Genomic DNA, 25489 nt, shown 5'->3' on the forward strand with positions numbered 1-25489 from the left:
CTCAGCCCACGCGAGCTAACGCTGCGTCAGACCCCAGCAGAGGTGGGCAAGCAGTTGCCTTCATTACTCCCAATATCCTGGTCGGTGAGCGTGGACAGTGTGTGAATGGTTCCTCCTAGCACCCCAGGCATGGGAGCCCACGTTCCCGGACAGAGGGGTGGGGTCGGAGACTGTCAGCAGTTGCCTTCTGCATGGGCTGCAACCAGAGTCTCAATCCCTGCTCCCCAAACAGCACGCAAGGAGTGCGTGAAAGCTGACTTCCCTATGCCCAGACCTCTCGGGCAGGCAGGGCACCTCCGCCAGCCATACAGGCTAACTAAACACACTCCCGGGGAAGAAAAAATATGGAAGTGCTAGGGGGAGGGGCATGCAGGCAGCTTGCAGACAGTCTCTGGAGCAGATCCGCAGATCCAATTGCTGAAATTAGCTTAACACACAGTCTGCTCACTATCCAGCTGGCTTACGTGGGCAGTGGCTCTGGCTGACAAGGTCTTCTTTCTCAGATCAGTGATCTAAGAGAACTCAATGGAGAGATGTGATATTTTTTAAGATGTGATATTCTTGCTCTGCTCGCAGTAACTGGGGCAACTTTCTGCCAGCCAATACAGGGTGAAAAACACATTCCTATGGAACAGACCTCAAAGAATACTGCAGAAGTTAGGCAGGCTAGGCTGTAGGCTTTTTAACAAGGGAGAAGCCTGCAGAGAGCAATCCCACAGAAGGCTAAGGCAAATTTAACTAGACATACCCAGGGAACCTTAGAAAGGAGCCTGAACAGAAGTTAACATCCTCCCCCCACCACCTGCTTAAGCTGGTGGCTCTGATTGGCAGAGCTTTCATACTCAGGGCTGTGCACTAAAAGGAGGGACTTGGCAGCTTTTAAGACCTCCTGTTCTGCAGGCAGTGACTAGGGCATCTTCCTGCCAGCCAATACAGGTCACAAAGTGCAAAAAGCCTGGGGAGAGTGGTCCCACAGGGTGCTGAGGCATATTAGACATGCCTGGAGGCTAGTAGAAAGTCACCTTGAGAGCAATTGGCTCCCAGCCTTGCCTGATTATGCTGGCAGCTCTGACTGGCAGAGCCTTACCAAGAGCCCTGTGCTGAGTGGGGATAGAGTGGGGATTTGCCAACTCTTAGGGCCTCTTACTCTCCAGGCAGTGGCAGGGGCAACTTCATAGCTGGATCACCAGGCTGCCAGTTCAGAAAGGAAAGACTTGGAGAGAGGCTCTGGGAAAACGAACTCTCCCATTGTTGGAGCCTACAAACACTAACAAGCCCCGACTACCAATGAGACTGAGGCCTAGTATATGTCATTGCCATAGCGACACATCAACTGCAAATCTTTACCTAAGCGTGACACAGGGGCAGAGCCTGGGGTACAGTGCCACTGACCAGGAAGAGGGAGAAGAAAGAAAAAGGAAAAAGATAACCTCTCAAAATCAAGAATAATCCACAGTCTTCATAACTTTTTCCACTTTTTTTTTTGTTTCTTTCATTTTCTTATCTTTATTTTTTTTCTTCCACATTGGTCCTTTTATCCTCTTCTTATCTTATTCTTTTCTCTTCATCTTGAACTACATTACACATAGGTGTTACATTTCCCATTTTCTTTCTTTCTTTTTTCTTTCTCTCTATGAGGGTTACACTCCAAAAACCTTAACTCTCTCCCCCTTTGTTTTTCTTCTTCTTCTTCTTCTTCTTCTTCTTCTTCTTCTTCTTCTTCTTCTTCTTCTTCTTCTTCTTTATTCTCCCTCTCTTTTAGTTTCTTCTTCTCTCTTTCACTTTTCCTCTCATTCGATCCTCACTCACAAATTATTTTATTTTGGTTTCAATTTTTTTTGTGGCATTTTGTGTGCTTTTTACTTCACTTTTTAACTCATTAGCATTCCGCCCAACCCTGGCTCTCCATTCTATGTAGTTTTTGTACCACTTAATACAATAGTATTATTTATCTCTTCTTGTTTTTAATCTCTTTCATTATATCTCTCATTCGACTGTCATTTACAAGCAAATTATTTTATTCTTGTTCCAAATTTTTTCTTTTATTGCATTTTGTGGGTCCTTACCTCGTTTTTTGCACCTTTGTCACTTCTCTGTAACTCAGGCCCTCTCCGTCTAGTTAGTTTTTGTTCCATTTAGCACAATATAATTCTCAGTTTTTCATGATATTTTCTCAAAAAAAGAAATAATAATAATTTTTAAATTATTTATTTATTTTAACTTTGTATTCTTTATTAATTCTCATTAGTGTTGTTAACAAAACCACCCTCAGATGCCATTAAGGAAAAGGAAATCAAATATCATGGATACAAAAGACAGAGATGTAACACAGATAGAAGAGAAAAAAATCTATAGAAAAAATTTTAATAGATTGTAAACCTTGGAGTTAAATGACAGAATTTAAAATAGAAATCCTAAAAATACTCAGAGATATACAAGAAAACACAGAAAGGCAATTTAGGGAGCTCAAAAAACAACTCAATAAACAGAAAGAATATATTATCAAGAAAATTGAAACTATGAAAACGAATCAAACAGAGATGAAAAACTTAATTCATGAACAGAAAAACAAAGTAACAAGCTTAGCTAATAGAACAGGCCAGATAGAAGAGAGGATTACTGACATAGAAGACAGGTAACTTGAGGCACAACAGAGAGAAGAGGAGAGAGACTTATGAATTTAAAAAAATGAGAAGGTCCTACAGGAATTGTCTGACTCCATCAAAAAGAGCAACATAAGAATAATAGGTATATAAGAAGGAGAAGAGAAAGAAAATGAAATGGAGAACATATTCAAACAAATAATAGATGTGAACTTCCTAAGTCTATGGAAAGAACTAAAGCCTCAAATTCAAAAAGCAAACAAAAAACTGAGTTATCTTAACCCCAACAAACCTACTCCAAGGCACATCATAATGAAATTGGCACAAACCAACGGCAAAGAAAAAATTCTCAAGGCAGCCAGGGAAAAAAATATATAACATATAAAGGAAGGCCTATTAGATTATCATCAGATTTCTCAGCAGAAACTCTAAAGCTAGAAGAGAGTGGACCCCAATATTTAAAGTTCTGAAAGAGAGGAACTTCCAGCCAAGAATACTATACCTATCAAAGCTTTCCTTCAAATACAAAGGAGAAATAAAAACATTCACAGACACAGAAAAGATGAGGGAATTTATCATCAGAAAACCCCACTTCAAGAAATACAAAAGGGGTTTATCTGACCAGATACAAAGAACAAAACAAAACAAAACCACAAGTAAAAGCTCCACCAAGAACACAATAAAATTAAATTTAAACTTTGACAACAAAAACAAAAAAGGGGAGAGGACGAAGATTAACAGTAGCAAAGGAGGATGGAGTGCAGAAGCACTCATAAGATAGTGTACTATAATGAACATGGTAGGTACCCTTTCCATTACTTAATGGTAACCACCCCTGAAAAACCACCACAGAAGCACATGACTTGAAAAAAGAAGTAACAGAAGAAAGAAGTATGGATTACAACCAAACAAAAACAAATGATAGAAAAACAAAAGAGAAGGATCAAACAAGATACAAAACTAACAGAAAGCAATATATAAAATGGCAATAGGAAACCATCAAGTGTCAATAATTACACTAAATGTAAATGGATTGAACTCACCAATAAAAAGACACAGAGTAGCAGAATGGATTGAAAAAGAAAATCCAATTGTATGCTGCCTACAAGAAACACATCTAAACAATGAGGATAAAACCAAATTAAAAGTGAAAGGCTGGAAAACAATACTCTAAGCAAATAACATCCAAAAAGAGCAGGTGTAGCAATACTCTAACAATGCTGACTACAGGACAGCAAAAGTAATCAGAGACAAAAAAATGGTCATTGTTAGCCCTGGCTGGTTGGCTCAGTGGTAGAGCGTCGGCCTGGTGTGCAGAAGTCCCAGGTTCGATTCCCAGCCAGGGCACACAGGAGAGGCGCCCATCTACTTCTCCACTCCTCCCCCTCTCCTTCCTCTCTGTCTCTCTCTTCCCCTCCCGCAGCCGAGGCTCCATTGGAGCAAGACATGGCCTGGGCGCTGGGGATGGCTCCTTGGCCTCTGCCCCAGGTGCTAGAGTGGCTCTGGTCGCAACAGAGCAGAGCGACACCCCAGATGGGCAGAGCATCGCCCCCTGGTGGGCATGCCGGGTGGATCCCGGTCGGGTACATGCGGGAGTTTGTCTGACTGCCTCCCCATTTCCAGCTTCAGAAAAATACAAAAAAAAAAAATGGTCATTGTCATTTCATAATGATTAAGGGGACACTGAATCAAGAAGACATAACAATTCTTAATATATATGCACCAAACCAAGGAGCACCAAAATATATAAGACAGCTACTGATTGACCTAAAAACATAAACTGACAAAAATACAATCATACTTGGAGACCTCAATACACCACTGACGGCTCTAGATTGTTCATCCAAACAGAAAATCAATAAAGAAATATTGGCCTTAAATGAAACACTAGAATAGTTGGATATGATTGACATCTACAGGACATTTCATTCCAAAGTGCCAGAGTATACATTTTTCTCTAGTGTACATGGAACATTCTCAAGAATTGACCATATGTTGGGCCACAAAAATAACATCAGCAATTTCAGAAAAATTGAAATTATACCAAGCATATTTTCTGATCATAAAGCCTTGAAACTAGAATTCAACTGCAAAAAAAGAGGTAAAAAACCCACAAAAATGTGGAAACTAAACAATATACTTCTAAAAAATGAGTGGATTGAAGAAGAAATAGTGCAGAGATCAAAAACTACATACAGACAAATGGAAATGACATCAGAATCTCTGGGATGCAGCAAAAGCAGTAATAAGAGGGAAGTTCATATTACTACAGGCCTATATAAATGAACAAGAGAGAGCTCAAGTAAACCACTTAACTTTACATCTTAAGGAACTAGAAAAAGAAGAACAAAGACAACCCAAAACCAGCAGAAGAAAGGAAATAATAAAAATCAGAGCAGAAATAAATGAAATAGGAAAAGAAAAACTATAGAAAAAATTAATAACACAAGGAGCTGATTCTTTGAAAAGATCAACAAAATTGACAGACTCTTGACAAGAGTCACCAAGGAAAAAAGAGAAAGAACTCATATAAACAAAATTCAAAATGAAAGAAAAGAAATCACCATAGATATTGTTGATATACAAAGAATTATTGTAGAATACTATGAAAAACAATATGCCACCAAATTCAACAATCTGGAAGAAATGAATAAATTCCTAGAACAATACAATCTTACTAGACTGAGTCATGAAGAAGCAGAAAGCCTAAACAGACAGACCCACAAGCAGGGAGGAAATAGAAAAAACTATTAAAAACCTCCCCCAAAATAAAAGTCCAGGGTCAGATGGCTATTCTTGAATTCTATCAAACATTCAAAGAAGACTTGGTTTCTATTCTACTCAGTCTTCCAAAAAATTGAATAAGAAACAATACTTCCAAACACATTTTATGAGGCCAACATAACCCTTATACCGAAACCTGGCAAGGACGGCACAAAAAAAGAAAACTACAGACCAATATCTCTAATGAATACAGATGCTAAAATACTAAACAAAATACTAGCAAATTGAATACAACAACATATTAAAAAAATAATACATCATGATCAAGTGGAATTCATTCCAGAATCTCAAGGATGGTTCAACATACGTAAAACAGTTAACGTAATACACCGTATCAACAAAACAAAGAACAAAAACCACATGATCTTATCAATAGACGCAGAAAAGGCATTTGATAAAATACAACAAAATTTTATGTTTAAAACACTCAACAAAATGGGTATAGAAGGAAAATATCTCAACATGATAAAGGTCATTTATGATAAACCATCAGCTAACATCATATTAAATGGCATAAAACTGAGAACTTTTCCCCTTAAATCAGGAACAAAACAGGGTTGTCCACTCTCTCCACTCTTATTTAATGTGGTGCTAGAAGTTCTAGCTAGAGTAATCAGACAAGATAAAGAAATAAAAGGCATTGATATTGGAAAAGAAGAAGTAAAGGTTTCACTTTTTGCAGATGATATGATCCTATACATCGAAAACCCCAAAATCTCCACAAAAAGACTATTAGAAACAATAAACCAATAAAATAAGGTCACAGGATACAAAATTAATATACAAAAGTCCATTGCCTTCCTATATGCCAACAACGAAACATCAGAAAACGAACTAAAAAAAAAAATCCCCTTCATGGTTGCAACAACAACAAAAAATACCTAGGAATAAATATAACAAAGAATATAAAGGACCTGTATAATGAAAATTACAAAGCATTGTTAAGGGAAATCGAAAAAAGATACAATGAGATGGAAAAATATTTCTTGTTCTTGGATAGGAAGAATAAATATAATCAAAATGACCATATTACCCAAAACAATATACAAAATTAATGCAATTTCCATCAAAATTCTGACATTTTTTAAAGAAATGGAACAAAAAACCATTGGATTTATATGGAACTATAAAAAACCTCGAGTAGCCAAAGAAATCCTAAGGAAAAAGAACAAAGCTGGGGGCATTACAATACCTGACTTCAAATTATATTATAAATCCACGACAATCAAAACAGCATGATAATGGCAGAAAAATAGACACTCAGACCAATGGAACAGAATAGAAAACCCAGAAATAAAACACATATATATGGTCAAATAATTTTTGATAAAGGGGCCAACAACACACAATGGAGAAAAGAAAGCCTCTTCAACAAATGGTGCTGGGAAAACTGGAAAGCTACATGCAAAAGAATGAAACTCGACTACAGTTTGTCCCCTTGTACTAAAATTAATTCAAAATGGATCAAAGACCTAAATATAAGACCTGAAACAATAAAGTACATAGAAGAAAACATAGTTACTAAACTCATGGACCTTGGTTATAAAGAGCATTTTATGAATTTGACTGCAAAGGCAAGGGAAGTGAAGGCAAAGATAAATGAATGGGACCACATCAGACTAAGAAGTTTTTGCTCAGCAAGAGAAACTGACAATAAAACAGGCAGCCAACTAAATGGGAGATGATATTTTCAAACAACAGCTCAGATAAGGGCCTAATATCCAAAATATACAAAGACCTCATAAAACTCAATAACAAACAAACAAACAATCCAATAATAAAATAAGAATCGGACATGAACAGACACTTACTTCTCCCAGGAAGAAATACAAATGACCAACAGATATATGAAAAGATGCTCATCTTCATTAGTTATTAGAGAAATGCAGATCAAAACTACAATGAGATACCACCTCACCCCTGTTAGATTAGCTATTATCAACAAGACAGGTCATAACAAGTATTGGAGAGGCTGTGGAGAAAAAGGAACCCTCATACACTGTTGGTTGGAATGTAAAGTAATACAGCCATTATGGAAGAAAGTATGGTGGTACCTCAAAAACTAAAAATAGAACTACTATATGACCCAGCAATCCCTCTACTGGTTATATACCCCTAAAACTCAGAAACATTGATACGTAAAGACACATGCAGCCCCATGTTCATTGCAGCATTGTTCACAGTGGTCAAGACATGGAAACAACCAAAAAGCCCTTCAATAGATGACTGGATAAAGAAGATGTGGTACATATATACTATGGAGTACTACTCAGCCATAAAAAATGATGACATTGGATCATTTACAACAACATGGATGGATCTTGATAACATTATATGAAGTGAAATAAGTAAATCAGAAAAAACTAAGAAGTGCATGATTCCATACATAGGTGGGGCAAAAAGCGAGACTAAGAGACATGGACAAGTGTGATGGTTATGGGGGGGATGAAAGAGAAGGAGGGAGAAGGAGGAGGTGAGGGACACAAAACCAGATAGAAGGTGACAGAAGACAATTTGACTTTGACTTTGGATATGCAACGTAATTAAATGTCAAAATAACCTGGAAAAAAAATACTATAGCAGACAATAACAAGCCATGTAATTGACATTATAATCAGCCAAATTTACAGAAAAGGAGATAGACAGATGTTAAATAAACTGCTGAAAATTAAAAAAATAATAATAAGATGAATAAATTCTGGGGATTTAATATTCAGTGCGGTAACTCAACTTATATACCAGAAAGTTGCTAAGAGAGTAAATCTTAATATTCTCACCACAAAAAATGTAATTATGTGAGTTGATGCATAATGGTAACTAACCATATTTTTCAATATAATATACATATATCAAATCATCACGGTATATACCTTAAACATATACAAAGTTATATGTCAGTTGTATCTCAATAAAGCTAGGGAAAAAATAATGTGGCTAGGGGTAGAACACTGAGAAGTGAGTGCTTTTCTTCCAAATTAGCAGTGAAATATACAAGGTTTGCCAACATGGGAAAGGAGTGCTAATGACTTTGGCTTGTATAGCTGGCTAGTAAACAGTCGAGTAAAGTAATACTGGTGGGAATGCAGACTGGTGCAGCCACTGTGGAAAACAGTATGGAGATTCCTCAAAAAATTAAAAATCAAACTGCCTTTTGACCCAGGTATCCCACTTTTAGGAATATACCCTAAGAATACTATAGAACTGTTCCAAAAGGAGAAATGCACCCCCACGTTTATGGCAGCATTCATTGTTCACAATAGCGAAGATCTGGAAACAGTCCAAGTGTTCGTCAGTGCACGAGTGGATTAAAAAGCTTTGGTACATATATACTATGGAATACTACTCAGCCATAAGAAATGATGACATCGGATCATTTATTAATACAATAACATGGATGAACCTTGATAACATTATACTGAGTGAAATAAGTAAATCAGAAAAGATTAAGAACTATATGAATCCATACATAGAGGGTACATAAAAATGAGACTCAGAGACATGGACAAGAATGTGATGGTAACAGGGAGTGGGGTGGAGGGGTGGGGAAGGGGTGAGGAAGGAGAGGGAGGGAGTGGGGGGAGGATAGGGGCACAAAGAAAACCAGATAGAAGGTGACGGAGGACGATTTGACTTTGAGTGAGGGGTATGCAGCATAATCAAAGGTCAAAATAATCTGGAGATGTTTTCTCTGAACATATGTACCCTGATTTATCAATGTCACATTAAAATTAATAAAAAAAGAAAAAAGAAAAAAAAAAGCTTTGGTACATATATACTATGGAATACTACTCAGCCATAAGAAATGATGACATCAGATCATTTACAATAACATGGATGGACCTTGATAACATTATACTGAGTGAAATAAGTAAATCAGAAAAGATTAAGAACTATATGAACCCATACATAGAGGGTACATAAAAATGAGACTCAGAGACATGGACAAGAATGTAATGGTAACAGGGTGTGGGGAGAGTGGGATAGGAATGAGAGGGAGGGGGTGGGAGGAGGGGAGGGGCACAAAGAAAACCAGATAGAAGGGGACAGAAGACAATTTGATTTTGGGTGAGGGGTATGCAGCATAATCAAATGTCAAAATAATCTGGAGATGTTTTCTCTGAACATATTTACCCTGATTTATCAATGTCACATTAAAATTAATGAAAAAAAAGTTTTTGGAAAATCAGGTTTCAAGATCAATTTTTAAGAATCATTGGTATATAGATGGTATTTAAAACTATGGTATGGGGGGTAATCTGGAGGAGAATATGTAGATAAGAGAAAGGAAGAGATCCAAGAATGAGGCCTGGAGCAAAAGAAAGGCACTAGAAAGAGGAGGGGAAAAGGCATGTGAAGTCAGGAAGCAGGGAATGTTCAACTGTGTGAAAGTTTCTGATTTCTGTTGAATTACATATCATCCCAGATTTTCTTCTCTTTCTTTCTTATTCTGGAGGTAGACCGAGTTACTATTTGTAAAACATTTTTTGTGTGTGTTTTTCTGAAGTGAGAAGCAGGGAAGCAGAGAGACAGAGTCCCGCGTGTACCCGACTGGGATCCACCCGGCCTGCTCATTAGGGAATGATGCTCTGCCCATCTGGGACTGCTGCTCCATTGCAACTGGAGCCATTCTAGCTCTGAGGCAGAGGCCATGGAGCCATCCTCAGCACCTGGGCCAACTTTGCTCCAATGGAACCTTGGCTGTGGGAGGGGAAGAGAGAGAGAGGAAGGAGAGGGGGAAGGGTGGAGAAGCAGATGGGCGCTTCTCCTGTGTGCCCTAGCCAGGAATCGAACCTGGGACTTCCACACGCCCAGCCGATGCTCTACCACTGAGCCAGCTTGTCAGGGCTATTTTTAAAACTTTTATCACTTGTTAGTACAGCAGGAATTTTTAATTAGAAATAGTAAAGTTACTGTAATGTGCAAGACTCAAGGCAGAATGAGTTTTTCCTCTAAGATAAATATTCTTGTGGATGGGTCCCAAAGGCCCTATCCATGCAGTCACAACAAATTAAAATGTTAAATAATTGTTCAGTTAATATGATCCATATGAAGAAATAGTCTGGGTGATTAAAGAAATAATGTTTCCCCCTTAATAACAGGGAATTGTGTTGGTAATTACTTAGAAAATTGCCTCATCTTTAATGTTTTATTTGAATATGAAATTCTTGCACATTGACCTCTGTGGTAATTTGCTGTCCAAATACCAGATTGTCAGGATGCACTTAAAACTTTTTTGCCTCCTGAGGTTTCTCTTTGCTTTGGGATCACAAAGCAATCCTTAGCCATTTTCATAAGCTCTCTTTAGAGAAAATACTACCCAGGATATTTGACCCTCTTTTAGATGGTCAGTGAACTAGACTCATTTCATGGATCCATTAACTCATTTAAATGCTTTTCTACCTGAATAGACTCAGAAAATAAATTTTCAAAAGGTTTCAGGACAAATTAAATTTATTACCAAAGTTAAAAATTATCCATATCCCTTAAATGATGATGATCAACACCATCTCCCTGAACAGACATGAATTTGAAAACCCATGAAATGCTTTGTGAGAGGTCAGACTTCAGAAGGCACATCTGATCAAATTCTGTTGAATAAATCACCCTCTGGCCAATTCACTGGCTGTGTAATTTTCTGATTGCTTTTGATGGTAGCATAACATCTACCACCTGTACACAGCCCACTATTCTTAAGTCTCTGGAAACATCCATGTAATGTAAAAGTCCAAATAAATATTTCAATGCAGAAATTGCAAATTAACTTAGCTGGATAAAATAACAGGTTATTACAACTTGTTTTTCAAATAAATACATAGTTTTTAAGTTATAACTTTAAATTATTTCTTTTTATTCTGCTGTTTTAAAAGAAATTTTAATGGTGTTTTCTTCTCTGAGATACATAATAGTATTTAAATGTTTTTCTGGACAGACTGAAATGAAGCAATACTTCTTACGCAGAAAGACTAATGAGGGTTTTATATAATTTTTGGAAGACTCTGGAACTTAATTAGCACTCACTGCTGTAATTCTTTCAGACTGCTGCAAGAGATATGTATTAGTGAAAATAAGTCTGGACCACAAAGCTGCTTCTTCCTGATGGTGAGGAAGAGCTGTTTTGTGATTTTCTGAAATAAATGTGCTCTTGAGAAAATCAGGTATTTTTAATTATAAAATATTGCATTTATACCTTGTCACATTGCAGAACTGTGGGTGGGCCTATAATTAATGACTATATGGGTCACATAGTCATTAGCTATATGGGATATAATCATATATATTTATATATATGTGGGATTTATATAGGATTATATGAACTAAAACTATTCTCAAGTTGTATTTTGCATCTCAAGACTCTGTTATAAAACAAAATTATGGCTTGACCAGGTGGTGGCACAGTGGGTAGAGCATCAATCTAGGATGCTGAGGACTCGGTTTCGAAACCCTGAGGTCACTGGCTTGAGCGTGGGCTCACCAGCTTGAGTATGGCGTTGCTGGCTTGAGCGTGGGATCATAGACATGACCCCATGGTCACCGGCTTGAGCCCAAAGGTCTCTGGTTTGAAGCCAAGGTTGCTGGCTTGAGCAAGGGGTCTCTGGGTCAGCTGGAACCCCCCCGGTCAAGGCACATATAGAAAAGCAATCAATGAACAACTAAAATGTCGCAACAAGTTGACACTTCTTGTTTCTCTCTCTTCCTCTCTGTTCCTGCCTGTCCCTCCCCCTCTCTCTCTCCCCCTCTCTCACTAAAAATAAATAAATAAATAAATTATGGAAATATGTCAGAATAGTCATAAATGCTTTAAAAAGCAGCCATAAAAAATACTTGTACTTATTTATCGCATAGATTAAATGGGAGTTTGAGAGAAAAAATCCCAACACTTTTATTCAGTTCCATATCCACCTAAATACATCCATTTCATCTTTCCTAGGCTTTGCTAGAGGTGGTTAATGACCTGTTTGAAGAACAAACTGACCTGGAGAAGATTGTCAAGAAAATAATGCATCGGGCCCAAACTCTGCTGAAGTGTGAGCGCTGTTCCGTTTTACTCCTAGAGGACATTGAGTCACCAGTAAGTCATCCTTTTTCTGTCCTGTAGACTTAGAAACGGTGTTATTGGAATAAAGTTTAGTTTAGTTGTAATTAAGTGTGTGAAATTGTGATTTGAATTGCTCTTTTTATGACTCTTCTAATCATGGGTGACTTTTTATACAATTAAAGTTAAGAAACATTTTTTAACACATATTTTCAGTTTTGTTTTGCTGTCACCTTAGAAACACAGACTCTTATGCTGATAGGGACCTTAGTGGTCTATCTCAGTCCCATGTATTTACAGATGAGGGAACTAAGGGATTAAATGGTGGCCCAATGTCACAGACCTGAGTAGAAGATAAAATCAGGTGCCAGTCCCCCAGCCTATCCCCCAGCAAGGCCCTCAGCGTTTATGGACATGGATTGCAGTCCTCTTACTGGGCAGAGGGATAAGACCAAGGCTGGGGAAGTAGTACCCATAGTTCTTGGAGCTGCACAAATTGTACTTGAGTTGAGTGGAATGACCAGCCCCCACTGGGCGGGGCTGTGCAGCAGAGATTTGTCCTGCTGTTTCTGACGTGCAGTTGCCAGGTTCTTTCAGTGCTGCCTTGGACCTGTGGACACTTGCACAGCGCATCCAGTCAGATGGAGGAGGCTCATTTCTTCTTCACTGCAGGGGTTCCTGTTAGCCCAACGGCAAGCATCAAGCTAGTTCAAGGACTCAGACCTGCGTACCTCAGCTTTCAGCTTTTGTCAAGCCCTTTTTCTCTTTGGGGGAAGTCTGCTGGCTAAATACACAACAATATTGAAAATAATGATCATCATCAATCTACCTTCCTGAAAGTTAAATGTCTAGCCCCTCAGCAGCAACTTAATACATATGTTTGCTGTGAACTCTCTTCAAAGGCCAAGAACTGTCTAGCAATTAAGTGCTGTTTTAATACCTCAGAGAAAGATAGTTTATTGTAACCTGGAAAAGGTTATTGTCTTTTCCTTCCACTTTGTGTTTCTCAATGAATAAAAACCTTAGGGCAAATTTTGGAGATTTAATAAGTACTATAAAACTTACAACAGTACATTTAAAAAAGTCTATGTATATTTGAAATGTCTAGGAGTGTTTCCCTATATTTTAGCAGAGCTTGGATTTCTGTTTATTTCAGCGGTGTGGTTTAAAGCAACAATAGCTTTGCAAGTATCCTGTGATTGTGTAAAACCCAATGGAACCTTGGCAGAACACACACACAGACACACACACCCACACACACCCACACACCAGCCCATATTTATGGAGTGCTTCTGGTTGCTTTGTGAAGCACCTGAGTTCATATAATTCTCACTGCATCATTATAAGAAGGTATTGTTATTATCTACATTGTATAGATGAGGATACGAGGTTCAGAAAGTTGAATGACTTGCTAGAGTCTCCCCTCATCACCGGACTCTGACACATCCAAAAGAAATGAGAAGCGGCGTGGTGCTTTGTGGTGCCTGGCAGCCTGTGAACTCTCAGGCAAAGTCTGGAAGGGCCGTTGTCAGGATTCCATGAGTCACTTTTAGGGCCCTGGGAGAACAGGTGGCTGGGGGGCCAGGTAAAATCTGAGCAAGGACAGCTCTTTGTTTGCTAGCTCAGTTATAAACAGACATGAAAGTAAACCAGCTTACCATGGTCATTCTTGTCAGTCTTAGAATGTGGATTAGTTATTATACTGTGGTCTTACTCTTTGGCAAATTAAATGAAAAAGTGCAGAGGACAGAAGTCAACATGGAAGGTGCAAGCAGAGCTGGAGTCAATAGTCGTGACAGGTATAGCTTGTGCTATAAAGTGTGGAGGAGCTCAGAAAACATTAGATTAGATAGTGTAAGCAATAAAGGTGTTGCTATATTACTGACTGTAAAAGTGCTTTTCTTACTCCCATAGTTGAATATTCTGACTGCAATTTTAGGGTCAGAGCAGAAATTCAGGGCCACCCTCCATCATTTCTTCTCTTTGCCCATCCCTCCTCCTCAGCATGAGAGTGAACTCTTCTAATGCAGAGGGTCCGGGGCTGGGGGTAAAAGTGAACTACTGTAGGTACAAAAGGAGGAGACAGATCTGCTCAGTTCCTTTAGGAGCTGTGGCGATATTTGCCAAGGCTGCCTCCCGGGGAGGTGGCAGGAGAGTGGAGGGCGGTACGGATAGCTGGCATCACTGTGCACAAAATACATCAATGTTGTGATTTCCGTTAACAAACTTCCCACCAAGGTTTTCTCAAGATTTCAGATGGAAGGGGCTGCTGTTCTCTGTACTACCGTAGTTGTTAGGGAGAAGTTATAGCAAGAAGACCAGGCACAATCATATCATATACAGAAGGTGAAGTCAGACTCAGCAGGGCACCAGATGTCAAATCTGGCACTGGCACAGTAGTTACAATAAATCCTGCAGAGACAGAGTTTTCTGGCTTGACTTCCCTTCCCATCTCAGCATGCTGCGTGGATGGACTGTATTAGAAAACTTTGTCATCTGGATCTAATGAAGGGTTTGAGTGATTATTAGATCAGAGAGGGGACCCAGGCAACACTTGTAAACACTCTTCAGTTTTGTTTTTTGGCAAAGATAGATTTCTATCCCAAGATGAGAAAACAAAGGTGAAACTTGACCACATAAATAGGCATGTATAAGTAGCCATAAAAATTGTTAAAAGGGCAACAAAGATGAAAAATAAGCAGGTCTTTGCCTGTGAAACGGTTAAAATGTATTATAAAACTGGAAGCTCTCTCCTTGTAAAAAACAAACAAATAGCTGAACAGAATAGAGTCCCAAAACCCCAATACATGTGAGAATTTAAGTAAAGTCTTACATTTCGAGTTTAGAAAATTGTTGCTAAAAAAAAAAAGTGTGTTGGAGAATTAGAGTTTCAGACTTGAAAATGGTAAACTTTGTTTTACTGCAAGTATTTCAACAATAAAAATGTTGTTATAATTATAAAGGAATACATATACATATCAGCCTTATCAAGCAAATGCAGAATTCATTTATACTTTTCCTTTATTACTTATCTTTTTTTCCTTATTATTATCAGCAGACCTGTAACAGGCAGGATGCTTCTTAGACAGTCCTGATCATTTCTGATGGTCCTGGTATTTATGGGAAACAGGAGAGAGCTTTTCCTTATGCACTGTGCTTCTCCCAGTTTTAGATGTGTTGTAACTCTGTAATCCACAAAAGAAGAAACATAACGCTATGCTCTCAATCTTCACCTTACCCACACCCCACATAATGTGGGGAGAGCTGCTAAATGCATTGAAAATTGTGTGAATGAAGTAAAAGTTTGAGTGAGGTTGCCTGCATTCAGCCAGCTTGGGCAAAGTACAGTGCTCAGCAAGGCTTGCACACTTGCGTGGAGTGTGAAGGGCAGTTGGCTGGGCAGGCTCAGAGATGTTTTTTGAGTCCTCCTTGCTATCATAGAGTGGCAGGAGGGCCGGGGAGGAACAAGAAAACTTGCAGACAATCTATCTTGGAACGAGGCTGTCAATGTGTCAAAATAACTGGCAATGTGAATGGCACCCTGCAGCAACTAATCTTGGTCAGCTGAAGAGAATTAAAGGATTTCATTACCCCCAAATATCTGTCATTTGTGGTTTTACAGTGCAAGGGACACTCCTGGTAGGCAGGAGCTCACATTGTTGCCCAGAAGAGAGAGCTGGCGAAATATGCCCAAAGACAACAGGCTGAAAATCAAGCACAGTCATCCTAAAACACTCCCCTGTTATCCCCTGCCCGCATTATTCATTTAAAGACGAGCAAGCAACAAAAAGCCACCAGCAAGGGCTTATGCAAAGAAAAGGTAAGAAAAGAGGAGGACAAGAATGTAAAGACAAAACCAGATAAAGAACACACACCGGAAAAATTGTCAACAGTTTTCCATACAATGAAATGAAAGATAATATGATCTCTCTGAAAAAATAAAAGTGTCCAAAGAAGAGATACAAGAACTCAAGGAATAAATGATGAGCAGTAAAGAGACAAAAAGAAAAAGAGTGGGAGGAGCTTGGAAAGAAGTAGAAGAAAACTGACCCTACAGAAAGTAGTATATAAAAATATTTTTAAAAAGGAAAGAAAAAAGTACCTCTAAAGTACTTTCAGGCATATAAAGAAAAAAATTTAATATAGAATGGATACTACAATATAAAAAGTTAAAAGAGAATGATAAGGCCCTGGCCAGTTGGCTCAGCGGTGGAGCGTTGGCCTGGCGTGCCGGGGCCCCGGGTTCGATTCCCAGCCAGGGCACACAGGAGAGGCGCCCATTTGCTTCTTCACCGCCCCCCACTCCTTCCTCTCTGTCTTTCTCTTCCCCTCCCGCAGCCAAGGCTCCATTGGAGCAAAGATGGCCCGGGCGCTGGGGATGGCTCCTTGGCCTCTGCCCCAGGCGCTGGAGTGGCTCTGGTCGCGGCAGAGCGATGCCCCGGAGGGGCAGAGCATTGCCCCCTGGTGGGCAGAGCATCACCCCTGGTGGGCGTGCCGGGTGGATCCCGGTTGGGCACATGCGGGAGTCTGTCTGGCTGTCTCTCCCCGTTTCCAGCTTCGGAGAAATACAAAAAAAAAAAAAAAAAAAAAAAAAAGAATGATAAAAATGGAGTCAGAATAAAGAAAGTTCAAAATAAGGATAATTGGTGTCTGAAGGAACATGACAAATGAAACAGGAAAAACACTCAAAATGATAGCACAATGACATTTTACTGAAATAAAGGCAAATTTGAATTTACAGATTGAAAGCACACATCATTTCTGAAACAGCTGATACTGACTGCTCCGCATTGAAACACATTCAATATTAAAGGACTTCAACAATAATTGAAGTATTCTATAGGCATCCAGACAAAAGAATCAAGTCACCTATCGGGAGGTATTTATTCTGGTGATACTTCTTTGTAGCATTCTCCAGCGCTAGGAGAAAATGTAGCAATAGCTACAAAGTCCTCAGGGAAAAGAAAATGTGACCCCCTAAATTTTAAATCCAAATTTACATTCAATTATATAAGACACAGATAAAGTTCAGGAAATAAAGTTCCAAACTGTCCTTCCTGAAAAATATTAGAGAATAAATTCCAGCCAAATAAGTGATAAATAAGACATAATAAATAAGACTGGCATTGATGTATTTAAATGCAAAACTAAAGCTAAAAATGGTGTGTCATTTCTTTGTAGAAACACATGTAAACCTTCCATGATAAACCATTACAACTATGTCCCCCAACCCGTCCCCAAAGTGCTGTAGGAACAACATATGCCCAACATGCAGTGGGTTGCATTTCAGAAGAGAAACATTGTGCTTGGAGAATCCAGCCCTTTTCCACTGAGGGGTATCAAACCTGCTGTTTGGAGAGAGATGTGACCTCATCTCTCAAGTTTGCTCACTGAAGACACGGTCCCATGAAAGGAACCGGATAGAGAGCAGAGCAGGGCCGTGCGGGCAGCACAGCAAGGACCGTGCACTCGGGGCTTGTGTGGCTTGCCTCTCCCAACAGGTATCTTGGTTACGTAGAATATTTGAATTTTAACGTGTTACATTTATCAATCTTCCTTTTTGATTTGTGCTTTATGGGCTTTTTAAAAATTAAAAACAGCTTTACCTCCATGTTAGAATGACTTTCTCTTATATTTTCTTTAACCTATCTGGCATTGATTGTCTTTTATATTTATCTAGAATTTATTTTTTGTATAGTATAAAGCTGTGCATATAAAACCATTGTCTCAGAACTGTTTTCCCCTCTTTGTAATGTTGCTTTTATAGTATATCAAGTTTCCATATATACCTCAGTCTGTTTCTTCGCTCACCATTTTATCCCACTGGTCTGTTTCTGCACCAGCATCATACTGTCTAAATTTTTATAATTTTATAATACTCTTGGTGTCTGATAGCACTGTCTAAGTTCCTATAATTTTATAATACTCTTGGTGTCTGATAGGGCAAGTCCTCAATGTTGTTCTTTAAAATCGGCTTGTCTATCTTTGGCTTGTTGCTCTTCCATATTGATTTTAAGAGCAACTTATCAATTTCCACGGAAAACTCTGTAGAGATTTTGACTGAAAGTGCTCTAATTTATTGATCAATTTGGGGGATTTGTGCAAGAAATAGAATATACAAGAGAAAATGATTTGCACAGTAAGATTTGTACCTTATATCCCAAGAAGTCTGCAGGAGGCGGTGCTAGGAAATGGGAGTGGCCAGATGACGTTATTAAGAACCTGGGCTCTGCCCACTTTCCTGTATTTGTCTCAGTGGTCAGCCTTGACCAGTTGGCTTTACCCTCATGATCCAGGAGACTAGTGCAGCTCCAGGAACATGTCATCGGATAACATTGTATCATAAGAAGAAAAAAGGGAAACTTCTTTTCACATATCTTTCTTTTTCTCAGTGTTTTCCAAAAAGGGCTTTTCACTTTGACTTTCTATGACACATTAGTCAGGAACAAAATGATGCTGTTCAAATCATTTACATTCTTAACATTTTTGTTTTTCATCTCTCCTTCTTTGATGGAGGTGTCTTCCATCATCAGCCTGAGATTATTATTTTTTTTTTGGTATTTTTCTGAAGTTAGAAGCGGGGTGGGTGGGGGTGGGAGACAGACACACAGACAGACAGGCTCCCGCATGCACCCAACTGGGATGCATCCAGCATACCCACCAGGGAGCGATGCTCTGCCCATCTGGGGCGTTGCTCCATTGCAGCCGGAGCCATTCTAGTGCCTGAGGCAGAGGCCATGGAGCCATCCTCAGCACTCAGTCCAATTTTGCTCCAATGGAGTCTTGGCTGTGGGAGGGGAAGAGGGAGATAGAGAAAGGAGAGGAGGAAGGGTGGAGAAGCAGATGGGCACTTCTCCTGAGTACCCTGACTGGGAATCACACCCAGGACTTCCACACATCGGGCCGACCCACCAGGGCCAATCAGCCTGAGATTTATCGATATGATCCTGTCCAATTCTATAGGTTGTTGATTTAATTATCTATATTAACATTAACTGTGTATCTGTTTTTTAATTTGGGATTGTGGCTTATTTTTGTGGGACAGTGTTTTTGTTCATTTGTTTTTTCCATTGTTTTCTTTCATTCTTTCTTGCACTCTTCCCTTGTGGTCTAATAGTTTGCACAGTTACTTGGCCCCTAGTTAACCAGGCCCAATATGGATGGTTTGGGTCTCCTGCTATATAATAATATTTCACTAAACCAGAGGCAGCTTGGTTGGGTCATTTCCTGGAGGTAAAGGTGAACCATCTGTCTCAAAGGAACACTTTTAGACCCTAGCCCCAGTAGGAGCTGCAATTCCAGCCATTGTTGCCTGCCTTTTTCTTGACTTGAAGCACAGCAGCCTTCTGTCTCCAGGCTAGAGCTTAGAGATCTGTTTTTCCCCTCCTTTCTCATTTCCTCCTCTCCCTTTCTCTTTTCTCTTCCTTTTAATCTCTAGATGTCTTTCTGGTTCTCTTTTATATTTTATTAATCTTTGCTTTTTTGGGGGGAGACAACAGATGTGCCCAAACATGAATTTACAGCACATCTTTACTGGCATTACATACATTACTTTTTACAATCAGGAAAAAAATATAATATCAGGGAAAAAAATATGCTGAAACTTTTCTTTCTCCAAAAATAACTTGTGTTTTTTTTCTATTTTATTAGATTCATTTCAGTAAACAAAAACTTCTAATTACTTTTTTGTGATTTGAACATTTAAAAAAACTGGTTATTGCAGATGTATAATATTTTTTGACCTCTCTATATTTGAGGGGAAAAAGGAGAAAATAATTTAAATCTAGTTATAAAAGCTTGGTTCATCACACTTTAAAACCAGTGTTTAGGGATTGTATTCATAGTCTTTAAACTGGTCAGTTAGGTGTAAACTGATCAGTTTACTCAGTGGATGCCAAAGATACAAATGAGAAATGCCTTTCTAACCCTCTTTCCTGCCAAAATTAATATTTTATCCTCTTTTGTGTCTCTTAAGTGTTTCAGTCAATCAATTTTAAGTGACTTTGTCAATGGTCACTATTTTCCACTAGACTGAAAAAAAATAAAAAGATTGTTCCATAGCTGGCTGCTGTCAACATTAGGAAATATTTAGTCCTTTGCACTGAATATTTCCTGCTAATATTATTCTATTCCATGAATCTGTCTAAGCAATTTCTATCTCTTCTCTTAGTTGCTTTCTAGCTGATGTATTTACTATTATCCTTATTTCTTTCTGTGGTTAGTCAAGGAAAGCAAATGTAGCCATTTTAATCTTATGTCCTAGGGCCCTGTCTCAGCACCAGTGCCAAGTGTTCTTCTTCTACAGATTATTCTGATGGCTGGCAGCTATTTCATTGTCAGAACTCTATGAAATACTTTCTAGCGGAGCTTATAAGTGGGAGGACTGTTCCTGGGGTTCATAAAATACAAACTACACCTGTTTTCTAATATATTCCTAAACTTCTTGTTTCTTAGGAAATATACACACACAATTATGCCATTGAACTAGATGATCTCCCTGAGTCCAACACTCCAGAGGAAGAAATGGGGTCATCATCACTTGATTGTTCTGGAATAGCCTATAATTCAATCCCCTCCATCATTGTTGGATGGTAGATTGCTCCAGGCTTTCTTTTCTATTTCCCTTTCTTTCCATTTCTTCATTTTTTTTCTCTAACTTTCCTTCCCCTCTAAGAAATATGACTTAAGCTCTGTTTCATTTTTGTTCCAAGTGCTTTTCCTAGAGTGCAAAATGGAAGATGTCCAAAAATATCTCTGATGATTATTTAATGAGTGTATACATAGGCATATACTCATCATTAGTAATAAATATATCATATATTTGTATATATTAATAAACTTAATAATTATATGTCAGTATATTAACTCAACTGAGGTCATTAATCATGTGTTAAATATATATGATATATATTCAACATATATACATGATTAATGAGGTAAGTTAATATAGTATTGACATATAATCATATAATTTTTTTAAATGACAATTTCCCCTTTCTTTTTTTATATAAATTTTTTATTTATTCATTTTTTAGAGAGAAAGGGGAGAGAGAGAGAGAATGAGAAGGGGGGAGGAGCAGAAAGCATCAACTCCCATATGTGCCTTGACCAGGGAAGCCCAAGGTTTTAACACCAGCGACCTTAGCATTCAAGGTTGACGCTTTCTCCACTGTGCCACCAAAGGTCAGGCTAATCATATAATTGATGATATATATTAAACATAAAGACATAATTAATGTTGTGAGTTGAATATGAGGACATTAAATGATATATATTAAATATATGTATATGTATACATTTCACATACATATATGATACATTACATGTTAAATCTATGTATAGATATACACATTACATATATGTTAAATCTATGTATATACATAAATTATATATAAAGGTATATAATAATGTGTATAGATGAAATCTCCAATTACTGAACTTCAATCCTCACTGCTTATCCCTACACCATCATCATGTAGTAAGTAACCAGCTACAAACCAGAGTAGTTTTTTTTTTTTTTAGAGAGAGACAGACAGACAGGAAGAGAAATAGATGAGAAGCATCAACTCATAGTTGCGGCATCTTATCGTGGCACCTTAGTTTTTCATTGATTGCTTTCTTATATGTGCTTTGACTGGAAGGCTCCTGTGGACAAGTCCTGCTAGGGGTGAGGATGACAGAGACAAAAAGACCGGACTCCAGGGACCAGGTTCAGTGATGCAGATCCACTTTATTCAGGAAGTAAGTTAGCTTATATACACAGGTTCAGCTAGGGTGTTACAGCGTGTCCTTCATAGCCAATGGCTGAAAAGGTCAGGGAGCTAGGTGGTTAGTGCTAAGTCACTTCCTTAAAGGGGGCGAGCTCCCTTCCTAGGTATGCCCAGGAGGCTTCTGGGAACTGGAGTATTCTCACAGCCTTGCATTAGCCACAGCTGCTAGGAATGTGCTCTGCACTCCACCCATAGTCTCCAGCTGAGCCAGTGACCCCTTGCTCAAGCCAGTGACCTTTGGGTTCAAGCAGGTTAGCCTGCGCTCAAGCGGGCAACCCCTTGCTCAAGCCGGTGACCTTAAGGTTTCAAACCTGGATCCTTGGTGTCCCAGGCCAATGTTCTATCTACTGCACTACTCCCTGGTCGGGCTCAAAGTCTTCCTTATCTACATTCAGTTGTCACTAGATTCTATTGTTTTTATGCTGAAACATCATTGCTAGGCCCACCTTCCCATCCCTTCTACCACTGTCTCCATTCTGCTTTTACTAATCTCTGACTCTGATATTTTCCTAACTCCTTTCCTTGCTCACAGAGTACTCTTCCTTTCCATCAATTCTTAATAGTGTTTTTAGTTTTCTTTCTAAACCATGCATTGACTTTCATGCTTCAAAACATTTGGTAACTGTCCGTTGCCTACACAAACATTCAACATCCATCACCTCTGCTGTCAACTTAACTTTTGGTTGTCCTCTCTGTCCTCAGCCTCGCTCTCTCCCTTTCTTCCTCCTGTACCCCTCCTCTGCATGGTTAGCTTATGCAGGTATTTGCTTCTGCATCTTTGTACATATAGTTCTTATGAAAGACAAAATGCACCAGACAATTAAGGAAATAATTTCATCTAGGCTATTGTAATAAGGAGAACATTCATTAATAAGGAACATCTCAAAAAAAGGGAAAGTGTCTGGGGTTTTACAGAAGCATAAAGGCAGGGGTGTTTCTGCATCATTTTTGTGCAACTTGGGGGAGTCATAAGGAAGGACAGAGATATGTCTTATTTTGAAATATGCTAAGGCAGGTGGTCCTTTGAGGTTAGCCAATTCTAGAAGACAAATTACTCATCAAGATAAGCAAGAAATTTATCAAGAAGGATGATAGTAGATCACTTAATTCATTCTTTTGCCCTTATAGAGTAGTCCTCTTAAGGAAAAAAAAATGAGGATTAAGAAAACTCTAACAAAAAAAGGTGGCAATTACTTAGTAGATCATTTCTGTTTTCTTTTTGTTGGCAGGAATATCTATTTGAGTATAATTTTTGTTTTTTAAGATTTAAAAAAAATTCTTTTAAATGAAGAGAAACCAGACCAACTAGTGCTTGATAAATATCAAATCAAAAAGAACTTCTGTCCATAGAGCTTTTTCAAAGAACCGGCAGAGACCCTGGGGATATCTGTTTACTTCTCTGGGGCATGTGGCCTGCCTTCCTCAGGGTGCAATAGCACGTGGACCACAGGCCAGAGAAGCTGGGTCCTCTTATTCAGTGTCATAGACTATGAACAACTTCTGATATTTCTTGTACAAGGTTCTATTTTTGCCTAGTGTGTATAAGTGTATATTTAATCTAAATTCATTTAGTACATCTATAATAAAAAATAAAATCAGAATTGGATTTAAAGAATACGTTTTTTAAAAATTAATGAAACTGAGAACCGTACAATTGGTCCAAGTCAAGAATAAAGTATGAACTTTATTCTTTTTCATTTATATTTGCATCTCTTTTTATTAGTCATAGTGACATTATATATCCCAGTAAATTTTATCTGAATAGTTTAACTGTGTTTGCTGTTTTGTTTTTGTAGCCTAGGTATCTGACTATCAAAAATTTTCTACTTGAATGCATTGAATGAAAAAGTTGGCTGGTCCAGAGATAGTTCTACAGTGGGAATCAGTCAACTTTTTCTATAAAGACCAGCTAGTAAATATTTTAGGCTTTGTGACCCATATGCTATCAGCTATAATTATTTAATTCTACTGTTATAGCAGAAAGCAGCCATAGACAATATTTAAATTAATAAGTTGGTTTGTTAAAATAAAACTTTATTTATAAAAATAGGTGGTGGTCCAGATGTGGCCCACATACTACCCTTTGCTCACCCCTGCTCAGGAGGATTGGGAGGAAGGCAGATCAGTCTACATCTCTAGAATCATATTATTTCTCTGGTATTCATCTTGCTGTTCTCAACATGAACCAAGGCCCATGTTTATGTTGCCTTAAGGGCCCAATATTCTGCTGATATAGAGTATTAATTTGGTTGTGAGCCTAATCTCTGATTGCCCTGAATTCAGAGAATCTGTAACATGTTTCCATCACTTTACCTGAGTTCCTGAATAAATCGTTCAGAGTAGCATTGCTGTGATGATCTTAGATCCATTTTAGAATGAACTGAAGCCCTTCATATTCAGATGGCTTGGAACCATACTAACTTTATATACCTTATGGAACTAAGGCTGGTGTTTTGCCACTTTCTTTATCTTACCTGGCTAACAGTCAGCAGTGGGTTAATCCTCACAGTTTCATTGCTCTGCTTATATTTTACCACTCTCTTGATGGAACTCAAGCCTGCTCTTCTTTTATTCTGGTATTGTTTGCTATTAGCTGTAGGTCCTGAAATGTATTTCTCTTTTTTTATTTTATTTTATTATTATTATTTTTTTTTTGTATTTTTCTGAAGCTGGAAACGGGGAGAGACAGTCAGACAGACTCCCACATGCGCCCAACCGGGATCCACCCGGCACGCCCACCAGGGGCGATGCTCTGCCCACCAGGGGGCGATGCTCTGCCCATCCTGGGCATCGCTATGTTGCGACCAGAGCCACTCTAGCACCTGAGGCAGAGGCCACAGAGCCATCCCCAGCGCCCGGGCCATCTTTGCTCCAATGGAGCCTCAGCTGCGGGAGGGGAAGAGACAGAGAGGAAGGAGAGGGGGAGGGGTGGAGAAGCAGATGAGCACCTCTCCTGTGTGCCCTGGTCCGGAATCGAACCCGGGACTTCTGCACTCTAGGCCGACGCTCTACCACTGAGCCAACTGGCCAGGGCCTGAAATGTATTTCTCTTGCCTACCTTTCCAGATCCCCTCTAAAAAGTCCTCTTCTTCACAATTTAATGGCCCATAATAGCTTTGCTCAACTGTAATTAGTTTTACATAAGCACATTTATATTATTTCCTGTGTAAAAACATTTTTATACAGTTTTCAAGTATGTATGTACTTCATTTACTCTTTGTTTACACTTTTACTTAATTACTGAAAACATAAAAGTACAAAATTCATAGTGAACAAATATTATTTGAGTGCTTATGATG

At 38.7% G+C, this 25489-nt stretch overlaps 1 protein-coding gene across 2 annotated transcripts in view; it reads left to right on the forward strand.

Annotated features, from left to right (window-relative positions):
- Positions 1 to 25489, forward strand: part of PDE11A (phosphodiesterase 11A) — a 467655-nt gene that overhangs the window by 157853 nt on the left and 284313 nt on the right. For both annotated transcript variants that reach the window (XM_066232547.1, XM_066232548.1), the window contains one exon: positions 12316 to 12456. In XM_066232547.1, coding sequence (XP_066088644.1) covers positions 12316 to 12456 — 141 coding nt within the window. The remainder of the gene's footprint in view (positions 1 to 12315; positions 12457 to 25489) is intronic.

Source organism: Saccopteryx bilineata, chromosome 5 (genome assembly GCF_036850765.1).
Source record: "Saccopteryx bilineata isolate mSacBil1 chromosome 5, mSacBil1_pri_phased_curated, whole genome shotgun sequence".
NCBI lineage: Eukaryota > Metazoa > Chordata > Mammalia > Chiroptera > Emballonuridae > Saccopteryx > Saccopteryx bilineata.